Genomic DNA, 10,033 nt, shown 5'->3' on the forward strand with positions numbered 1-10,033 from the left:
AACCAGGTGATAATTGCACTTCTTTATTTATTCAAAAGGTATTTCTCGTCCTTTTTCGGTTGTGAAAGCAGATCAGCCCCAAAGCAAGAAGTTCCTGATGAAATATGCATAAAAAGGAACCTCAAAACTAGCAAAACTTCCACAATCCTGAGCTCCAGGGAGGAACAGAGATCAAGAAGGAAGGGAAGAGAAAGGCCATGGTGAGAAAGGACACCCCTGCGGTCCACATGCTAGGCAGCAGGAGGGGCGTGCGGGGACACGGGGCGCGGAGGGCTGTCACTACAGGGCAGGCATTGTCACCGCAGGGCAGGTGGCCGGGCAGCAGACACTCGGGCAGTGCCTGCCATCGGGTCAGGTGGAGGTGGAGGGAAGTGTTTCGGCTGAGAGGCCCTGTGAAAGCAGTGAGATGAAAAGGGGAAGTAACTGCAGGGAACCGTCTGGAGGTTCTGAGGCGCTCAGCTCCCCTCCCTCAGCTGTAGGACAGGCTCCAGGTGGAAGCAGCTGCCGGCCAAGTCAGAACCTCCTTGGCTTCGGAGCTTGTCCCGACAAATGCCCTTCAGGGTGTCCCCTCCCCGCTGAACACAGGAGAACTGTTAAAGCAGCGACCGCAGAAAACACGTCAGGGCACCTGAGTCACCGCGCAGGCTCCCCGCTGCCGGGGCCAGCACGGAGAGCGCTGGGACGGCATGACCTGGCGTCAGAGCGAAGGCACAGAGGACCTTGAACGGACGTGGGGACACCTGCGGATGTCCCGGGGACGTGACGTCTGTGGTCCTTCGTGCCAGATCCTGTGCTCCGAGGGAAGCTGGCGGTGCGGGCCACAGAGCAGGTGGGGCTGATGGGCTTCGGCCCAGGTCGCCCTCGCCAGGTCCATTGCAGCCCTGGGGAGGCTCTGGGCACCAGCATGTCACCTGGGCTTTATTTCTAATGGCCGCTCATGTCTGTCCCCGTTTTGGGCACCAAGATGTGATCATTCCTTTCTTCTGCCGGTGAGCTAGACACCAAGACGCACTGCAGAGTGACGCTGGGCTGGCCTGGGCCCTGGCGGCAAGGCCAGGGCTCCGAGTCGCCCTGCTTGCAATGGAAGCCCCTGGTGCTGGGGCACTTGGGCACTTGCTCTGGAGCATCAGAGAGAGAGGTCGCGGTGAGGGTGGGGTTTTCTTTGAGCAAAGATGGAGGGGCAAAGCGGGTGTCTCCGAGGCCCAAGGAAGCAGTGTTGGGACCAGAGCGGGAAATGGCAGGGGACAGGGCGGGAGTGACCCGGGATCCACTGCCTGGGGTCAGGGCTGTGCTCTGAGAGGCAGCCGGTGCCTTCAAGGGCCCCTGCCCCGAGCTCGGAGTTCACTGTCTCCTGGCTGCTTCCGCACAAACTTCAGCCACCTGTCAGCGAACCCGGGAGCCGGAGGTCCCCCCCCTTGACCAGAGCCCCTGCAGGATCCAGGCCCGGCCACAGGGCGAGGCTGACGCTGCAGACTTCACGGACGGGGGTTTCCAAGGCCTGAGGACAGCCGTCCCTCGGGGTGAGCTCCCGGCGCCCCGGCCCCAGTGCCCACAGCGATCCCGGCACTGGGCGGCCCCGGTGTCAGGTACGCCCGACACACCTGCTAGCTCCCTGCGGCCCCGCGTGGCCTGTGTCCCTGCAGCCTCACCCACGCAGCATTCTGGTCCTGTTTGCCTTTAGTGTCCTGCCTCTTGGTGTTACTGCGTGTTTGTTTCCTGGAGAGCTTCAGCACTGGGGATGCTGGTCTCCTCATGCTCCCCTGGGGGACCGAGGTGGCCATGGGCTATAAACGCCTATGCACAGCGGGTGGCCTTGGGCCCGTGCTGGGGCAGACGCTTTCCCCTGTCTAGTGTTTCCGACTGTTATTTTTAGTCCTAGAAATGCAACTTTCCAACTAGTCAAATTTGTTGAACTTTTACTTTATTGTCACATCCTTCAGTCCGTGGAAAGCAAGTGTGGTCTACATTTGGGGTAGATGTTCTCTTTTGTTCTCGCCTCGCTTTCCCGGGGCTTGCTTTTCACGCGGTGTTCTCTTAACCCAGACGGGTGTTGCGCTGGTCCCCACGTTTCTTCCCAGATGCCCTGGGCATCTCAGTGCTTCCTTATCCTGCTGCCTCTGGATCTTGTTTTCTCCTACAATAAACATCTGTTCTGACCTGTTCACTGCATTCAGCTGCTCTCCCCACAGTCAAGATTCCCCAGGGAGGTGCCACTGCCTCAAGGGAGAGACCATCTCCCAGCTCAGGGTCTGGCCCAGGCCTGCAGAGCCAGAGTCCCAGCTGGTCACTGTCTCTGGATGCGTCTCTTGGGGGCCACCTCATCTTAACCAAACTTGTAAGAGACCAACACACAAATCAGAAAAGGAATGTGCTGGGCTTCCCTGGTGGCGCAGTGGTTAGGAATCCGCCTGCCAATGCAGGGGACACAGGTTCGAACCCTGGTCCGGGAAGATCCCACATGCCGCAAAGCAACTAAGCCGGTGCGCCACAACTACTGAGCCTGTGTTCTAGAGCCCAAGAGGCACAACTACTGAAGCCTGGGAGCCACAACTGCTGAAGCCTGCGGGCCTAGAGCCCGTGCTCCGCAACAAGAGAAGCCACCGCAATGGGAAGCCCGCGCACCGCAATGAAGAGTAGCCCCCACTCGCCGCAACTAGAGAAAGCCCGCCCGCAGCAACGAAGACCCAACGCAGCCAAAAATAAAATAAGTAAAATTAAAAAAAAGAAAAAAGAAAAGGAATGTGCTAACTTAGGATGGGCGTGACCCCTTGCTGCAGCAAAATACCGTGTCCCTCAATAGACACCGCCTCTCTCAGCCTGGATACAGGTTCCCCTGCTATCCAAAAGCAGAGCGTTCCTGTGACACCTTCCAAGGCCGAAATGGCATAAAGCGAAGAGGCACTTAGTTACCTTGTTAGGACACATGTTGCTCACGGCGCGCAAGACAAATCGAGAGGAAGCGCAGACACCCCCAGACGCGGTTCGCAGCCCTGGCAGCTTGGTGCTGAGTGTAGTTCCAAAGGAGCTTGGCAGGGCCACTCTCGCTGCCTCGGTTGCAGCTGCTGCAGAACAAATGCTGAGCGCCGTTTTCACTTTTTGGCTTTATTCAAAAACAGCTAAAATCCTGTTTGGATTTGTCGGAAAACAGGTACTAACATAGGTCTCTTGTAAAGGCAAAGTGGTGTAAAGCGAACTTTCAAAAAGCAGGGGGACATTTTTATCTGGGAAACAAAGTTAGGCCCTGTCGTTGCTTCATGCCTGCAGTGTGACGTGCCCTTGCCTGCCCCCAGACCCTGTAAGCACCCCATTCAGGTCCTGAGCTCTGACGTGCTCTGTCAGTCCTCCCCTCTGTGCCCCTGCTCACTTTGCCTCTCTTAGAGCAGATGTTCTCACGAGGGGCGATTCTGCCCTCAGGAGGGGACACTGGCAACACCTGGGGACATTTTTTTGGTTGTCACAACTGAGGGGAGGTGCTATTGTCAGCTGCGGGGGGCAGGGAAGCTGCTCAGCGTCCTAAAGAGCCCAGGATGCTGAGGGTGGGGACGCGAGTTAGATCCGTGGCTTAGGCGAAGGGCTAAAGAGCCCAGGGTGCTGAGGGTGGGGACCCGAGTTAGATCCGTGACTTAGGCGAAGGGCTAAAGAGCCCAGGATGCTGAGGGTGGGGACCCGAGTTAGATCCGTGGCTTAGGCGAAGGGCTAAAGAGCCCAGGATGCTGAGGGTGGGGACCCGAGTTAGATCCGTGACTTAGGCGAAGGGCTAAAGAGAAGATTCACGAGGCCAGAGAGAGAAGAGTAAGCGCTGTCGGCTGGAGGTTTCAGAAGCTGGAAAATGAGGAGAAGCAGCTTTCGGCAGAAGCCTACACACTTGACAAGGTGCACATTCAGGCTGAGAAGGCTGGCAGGGCCTGGGGATGGGGGCCCGGGTAACCCTGACAGTGGGGCAGAGGTGGTAAGAAAAAGGGTGATTGGCTAAAAGTCTCCATGGGAGTAATTAGAACCCCTGAGGTCTCCCCACCCTCATGGGAAACAGAAGGCTGCCCCCCATCCCTCTGAAACTGAACCAGCGGGACAGACTGAAGAAGAGAAAGGGTGAAAGTCCAGCCCACGGCCACCGCTGTCCACCATCGGGGAGGACACATCCAAGGAGAATTAGGTTGTGTGCATTTCCATCACAACCCCCCTCCTCTCCCCTGCCATCTCCCCGTCTCCCTCCTGCCTGAACCCCGAGGTGTCCTCATGCTCCACAGCCCAGGGGGCAGCGAGTACTGTCAGTTCTGCCGCCCACACGGCCCCCACCGAGCGTCCTCTCCATCTAGCCCATCTCTCCCCTTCTCTCCTGCCTCCCCACGGCCCCAAACTGTTCTTAAATGCACTCCTCACTCCCCTGCTCGGGACCTGAGTGGCTCCTGGTGCAAGAAGAATGAAATCCAGGCTCCAAATTGGCTTCAAGCCCGCTGTCCAGCTTGTTCTGTCCCCCGTTTGCTCACCACACTCCAGCTTGCCTAGTCTTCCAAATCCGCAGGGACGCTCCACGATGCCTCAGGACCTTCGCACATGCTCCTCTGCTTTAAACGCGCTCACCTCCAGCCTTTGTGTGACTAGCTTGCCCTCCTCCCTCCCTTTCTTCTCTGATGTCACCTCCTTAGCCCTTTGGGGCAGGGACTTGTCCTGTTCCACACTGTACCCCAGCCTGTGGCCCAGGGCCTGGTACCAGGTCAGGCAGAGGGGGTCGGGGGTAACTCTTACAGAACCTACAGGACTGGGGTCCACCGGGAGCGGGGCAGGTTGAGCAGGTAGCTCCACTATCTCCACCTCTAGTCTTTGGTGGGAATCAGCTGCTCCAGGTGTAGGCACCTTTTCTCCAGCCCCAGGCATGCTTCAGCCTCTTTCCCAGCTCTCGTCTTGGTCTCACCACCCACCAAGCACGGCCCCCCCCCCCAGACACTTGGTCCTTCACACGTCCCTGATCATCCAGTTTTTCTGCTGCCTTGGCATCCGCCCTGGGACCAGATGTCTCTTCCTCCCTGATGAGATCCTCAGGCCTGGGGCTGTGGCTCCGCCCTTGCTGTCTTCCTGTCCTCTACCTGCCCAGGCTCAGGGGTAGCCATGGGCACGCAGCCCTGCCGGACGTCCATCCCTGGTGGATAGGTTCATGGAATCCTCCTCCAGCTGTTTTCAGGAAGAATTCCACGGAAAGCTTTTTGCGAACATCTGTAACACACCCCTCAGGCCCTAGAGTTTGGGAGCACACTTCAATGAAAGGGCAGTTTAGGGGGTATTCGAGACACCCCAAAAAAGGGGGGAAGAATGTCTTCAGCAAGTTCCCCAGCAAATGATGGCCGTCCATCCTGGGGAAAGAAAGATCCCTCCAAGGATGATTTGGGTGGAACTTTTCATATTGCGGAAGGGAGAATTCCAGGGGCTAAAAGAATACGTGTGAGATCCAAGCCTCGCTCCGCAAGGAGGGATGCGTGCCAGACGAGCGCTGCCCTGGAAGCGTGTGGACCGGAGACCGCGAGCTCCGCAGACGAACAAGGGGCGGCCGGCCTCGACGGGCTCCGGGCTCTGGGCTGAGAGGGCGCAGGCGGGTCCGCGGCACGCGAAGGGACCTTCCCGGCCCCAGGCTCTCGGCGCGGCTGCGGTGGTCAAAGGCCGCAGACACGCTGTCGGACACCTGTGGGGCGGCCCCGCTTGGCGAGGGCCCACGCCCGCCGCCCCCGAGGCGCCCCGCCCACCGCCCCCGAGGTCACCAAGGCACCGGTCCTCCGGGGACCTAGAGCGTCCCGGAAGTGCACGCGGCCGGGCGGGCGGGGCGCGGGAGCACTTCCGGCCGGCAGGCGGGCGGGCGGCCACCTCCCGTTCGGAAGGTGAGTGGGCGCCGGGCGGCGGTGGTGGCGGCTGCGGGGGACCCCTGGCCCAGCCCGCGCTCGCGCGTTGTCCCCGCAGCCGCCGCGACCTTGGCCTCGGCCGGGCGTGGGGGGCGCGGATGGAGGGACGCAGGGGGCACACTGGCCCCTGACGATCGCGGGTGTCCATTTGCGGGGCGCCTCCCCACGCGCCCGGAACCCCAGGGACGGGAGCTGTGGTGATGTCCACTTTGCAGATGGAAAAGAGGCTCAGAGCTGCCCCTGGCCCGAGGTCCGTGGCCGGACTCAGCCGGGGCACCCTGCTCTCCGCTGCCAAGCGCCCTGAGTTCGGGTTCTTTCCGGCGGCGCACAGGCTCCAAGCTGGGAGGGGGGGTGGAGGAGGGTTTGCTCCTGGGCCGGTACCGTTGCAACAGCGTGGACGTTTGAACTGGCGTCCCTTTGTGACCGCCACCTCCCCTCAGACAGCCCGGCTAGGGGTGACCGTGCCCTTTCCCAGATATTTAAGATGTGGCATACCCAGATGTCAGGACTGCAGCCCCACCGTGTGTCCGCTTACCTGGCTGCGGGTGATCCTTCCCATCATTAGGGGCTGAGGTCTGTCGGGGGCTGACCCAGGAGGCCCCCACTGGTTAGGAGCCCTGTGGCGTCTGCCTCCCTGCTTCCTTGAAGCAGGTACTGTCTGCACCGTTACTGGATGTACATTACCTTTCGTCCTTCCCCTGCCCCTTTTCACTCCCAGATAAGGCCTCCTTCTCATGGAAGTGTGAAAGAAAAATCCTCATTTTAGACCAAGCTATTCCTGCTAACCAGACTAAAGAAAAGTATCTTTGACCCCAAAGGAGGCTCGGAGCACCCTGGGCGGGGCTGGGATGTGAGGGGTCCCAGCCTGCAGCCTCTGAGGGGGGTTTTCCTCTCTGGAAATGTCTCGTTAAGATTTAACTTAGGACGTTCCTGCTCCGGCAGGCAAGGTTCAGTTTTTTGCCCTCCCCAGGGCCAGCGGCCCCCAGCTGTGATGGGGGAGGTTTTTCTGGGAGAACCAGCTTGCTTCTCTCCGTGGGCAAGGCCTTGGGTTGGGAGGACATTGCAGGCATTGCTGGGAGGAGAGCTTGGGTTCAGTTCGTGTGGGTGCGCTGGTGCTGTGCACATGGTGGAACTAACGCACCAGGGGCCCCGCTGGCCTCGCACTGTGGGCCCCACGGGTTACCTCTTGGCGTTTAGTCCCTCACCCGGGGGGGGAGCCTCCAGCTCCCCTGTGGCTGATCGGCCCCACCCCGCACATCCCTCTGACCCCCTCATCTCGCCGTGGTTTTCGTTTCCCCGGCTCCCAGGTGTGCACTCCTCCAGCAGGCCTTGGGGGAAGATGGCGGCCCTGGGGGACGGTCAGGAGCCCCCTCATGTCCTGTCCACTGTCACTTTCGAGTCACCGGAGACACCTGGAGCCTACCACCACCACGAGGCCCAGCTTCACCTCCACGGCCATCAACATGGTACTTGCCTCCCTGCACCGTCACTGCGGGCAGGCAGCTCACTGGCGCTGGGGCTTCGGCACCCTGGTGCTTGGGTCGGGACTCGGGCAGCAGTGCTTGAGGCTGGGGGCCGAGCTGTGTGAGCAGTGGCTCCCTAGAGGACAGTCCCTTGGAGTGTGTTTCTTTAGGGGATGAGGGGTGCAGAAAAAGCAGCCTCGATGGCCAGGCCTGTGTGAGAGGAGCCAGTCACCTTATCTCCCTCTCCGAGCCTTTGATCCCACGCCAGGAAAATGGTCTCCAGAGTTCTGGGCAAGCTGGTTTGGGTGGGGACCCCCAGGGACCTGCAGGGATGGAGCCACCAGCCTTGCTCTGCTGCCCGGCAGGATCTGGGGGTGTCCAGGTGTGGAAATAGCCGACAACTGGTCGGGGAGGATGTCCAAGCCCTGCGGTGTGTGGTGCCCCTGGACCCTGCTCGCACTCAGCCGTCAGGGAGTCCGGGGTCCCTTCCGTGCCCCGTGTCCCACAGGAGGCCTGGCCTCACTCCCCTCACAGCCGAGGACACAAATAAGCTCTTGACAGCCAGGACGAGGGCCCAGGTAGATGTGTTCTGTCCCACTCAGCGAGCCTCCAGAGGGCAAGGAGGTGTGTTGGGGGGTACGACCCCTCCTAGAGGAGGGGGAGATGAGCCCCAGCCCCACTGTGACCCCCAGGCTTCCCCGGCTGCAGCCCTGAGGTGCCCTCCCAGCCAGCACAGGAGGAGGAGCTCCAGACTGGCAGAGACACCTGCTGGCCAGGTGAGCGAGCGGAACCTGCTGCGGGGCCCTGCCCAGAAGCGCGTTTACCTGCGGCCGCCCACCACCGCTGCCAGGCCCCGGGACCCCGCTTGTCCCTGGCTCAGCGCTCATTTCTGTCCCCCACAGCCCCTCCCCCCGTTCAGTCCCGGTCTTGTTGCTGACACTTTCTGGGCTGTGAGTGCAGCGCAGACCCCCGTATCCACCTGCCTGTCCGGCTAGAGTGTCTGACTTGGCACCACTGGCCAGCAGTCGGGGAGCCGTCCTGGCCCCCCTGTGTGCTGCCCTCGGCCTCCACTTGTCCCCTAAGTCGAGCTCTGGTCCCATCCCCTTCCCCTGGGGCTTCGCTCATCCAGGCCCTCGGCTCCTCGTTTCTCTCCCCCCCACCCACCCCCGCCTCTCTCCCCTTGGGGTGTCCTCTGGGGGTCCTTGGAGCAGCTCCGGGGCCGTGTGGGCAGCGTCCTCAGGATCAGGGGCTTTTCTGCTTGGCTCTGGTCCGAATCTCCTGTCAGGCCTACCCCCCTCCACATGCACACGCACCCTGTGTGCTCTCACCCCGGTCCTGTCATCTGGCATGGGACGGGGGTCCCCGCGGAGGGACAGCCCGGTGGGCGGCTGAGCGCTCTCCGCCCCTCCCGTTTCCCATTTCAGATCCCGAGTTGGAGCGCGAGCAGGCCCCGTCGTCTCCCCAGCCGCACAATCCTGAAGACCAGGCGGACCAGGACCCGGGGGTGCTCAGGACCCTTCTGAGCAGCCTTCCCCGTAGACCCAAGTGTGGGGACAGCTTTGGGCAGGAGTGCAGCCTGGAGCGGCTGGGGCCCGGGCCCCGCGCCCAGAAGAGAGGCACCTGGCGTGGGCCGCTCGGGCTGCAGGGAGCCTCGGGGACAGAGGGCGGCCCGGGGCGCGCCGCCGAGCTGGCGGGCAGCCTCGGCCGGGGCTCGGGCCTCGGGACCCGGCGAGGTGGCCCGCGGGGCGGGAAGCCGCACAGGTGTGAGGCCTGCGGCAAGAGCTTCCAGTACAACTCGCTGCTGCTGAAGCACCAGCGCATCCACACGGGCGAGAAGCCGTACGCCTGCCACGAGTGCGGCAAGCGCTTCCGCGGCTGGTCGGGCTTCATCCAGCACCACCGCATCCACACGGGCGAGAAGCCCTACGAGTGCGGCCAGTGCGGCCGCGCCTTCAGCCACAGCTCGCACTTCACGCAGCACCTGCGCATCCACAACGGCGAGAAGCCGTACGAGTGCGGCGAGTGCGGCCAGGCCTTCAGCCAGAGCTCCAACCTGGTGCGGCACCAGCGGCTGCACACGGGCGAGAAGCCGTACGCCTGCAGCCAGTGCGGCAAGGCCTTCATCTGGAGCTCGGTGCTCATCGAGCACCAGCGCATCCACACGGGCGAGAAGCCCTACGAGTGCCCCGACTGCGGCAAGGCCTTCCGCGGCCGCTCGCACTTCTTCCGGCACCTGCGGACCCACACGGGCGAGAAGCCCTTCGCCTGCGGCGCCTGCGGCAAAGCCTTCGGCCAGAGCTCCCAGCTCATCCAGCACCAGAGGGTGCACTACCGAGAGTAGCGGGCGCAGGGGGCGCGTCAGCAGCCTGAGGTCGAGGCGAGTTCCCGCGGAGGGCTCCTGCCTTCGCGCCTCCTGGTTGGCGCAACCGGCGTCTCGTGCGTGTCCCGAATAAAGTCTGTGTACTTGATGGACGCGGGAGGAAGGCCACGTGGCTGCCCCCCATCCCTGAGGGCTCCTCTCGGTGGAGGAGTGAGGGACCTAAGGCAGAGCCCACCGTGTGCCCTAGCGACCGAGGCCTGCAGGCATCGTGACTTACCAGAGCCATAGCCAGGGCGGGGTCAGGCACCCCAGGACGGGTGGTTTCCAGATTGGGGGGTGGGGGGGGGAGCCGGGCTGCCCGC

General features: G+C 62.2%; 1 protein-coding gene across 1 annotated transcript; it reads left to right on the plus strand.

The window, feature by feature from the left end:
• Positions 1 to 5,817: 5,817 nt before the first annotated feature.
• Positions 5,818 to 9,819, plus strand: GLI4 (GLI family zinc finger 4). Its single transcript, XM_068526197.1, has 4 exons — positions 5,818 to 5,867; positions 7,196 to 7,354; positions 8,044 to 8,127; positions 8,776 to 9,819. Exons 2-4 carry the CDS (start codon positions 7,228 to 7,230, stop codon positions 9,690 to 9,692), a joined length of 1,128 nt encoding a protein of 375 aa, XP_068382298.1. The 5' UTR covers positions 5,818 to 5,867; positions 7,196 to 7,227; the 3' UTR covers positions 9,693 to 9,819.
• The last annotated feature ends 214 nt before the right edge of the window (positions 9,820 to 10,033 follow it).

This window comes from Eschrichtius robustus, chromosome 17, assembly GCF_028021215.1.
Source record: "Eschrichtius robustus isolate mEscRob2 chromosome 17, mEscRob2.pri, whole genome shotgun sequence".
In the NCBI taxonomy this organism is placed as follows: domain Eukaryota; kingdom Metazoa; phylum Chordata; class Mammalia; order Artiodactyla; family Eschrichtiidae; genus Eschrichtius; species Eschrichtius robustus.

Bases quoted from the DNA above. Each gene is read 5' to 3' on its own strand.
- GLI4 (XM_068526197.1), top strand. From the start codon at position 7,228: ATGGCGGCCCTGGGGGACGGTCAGGAGCCCCCTCATGTCCTGTCCACT. The intron at 7,355-8,043 runs GTACTTGCCTCC...TGTGACCCCCAG, and splicing joins CCTCCACGGCCATCAACATG to GCTTCCCCGGCTGCAGCCCT. The intron at 8,128-8,775 runs GTGAGCGAGCGG...TTCCCATTTCAG, and splicing joins CAGAGACACCTGCTGGCCAG to ATCCCGAGTTGGAGCGCGAG.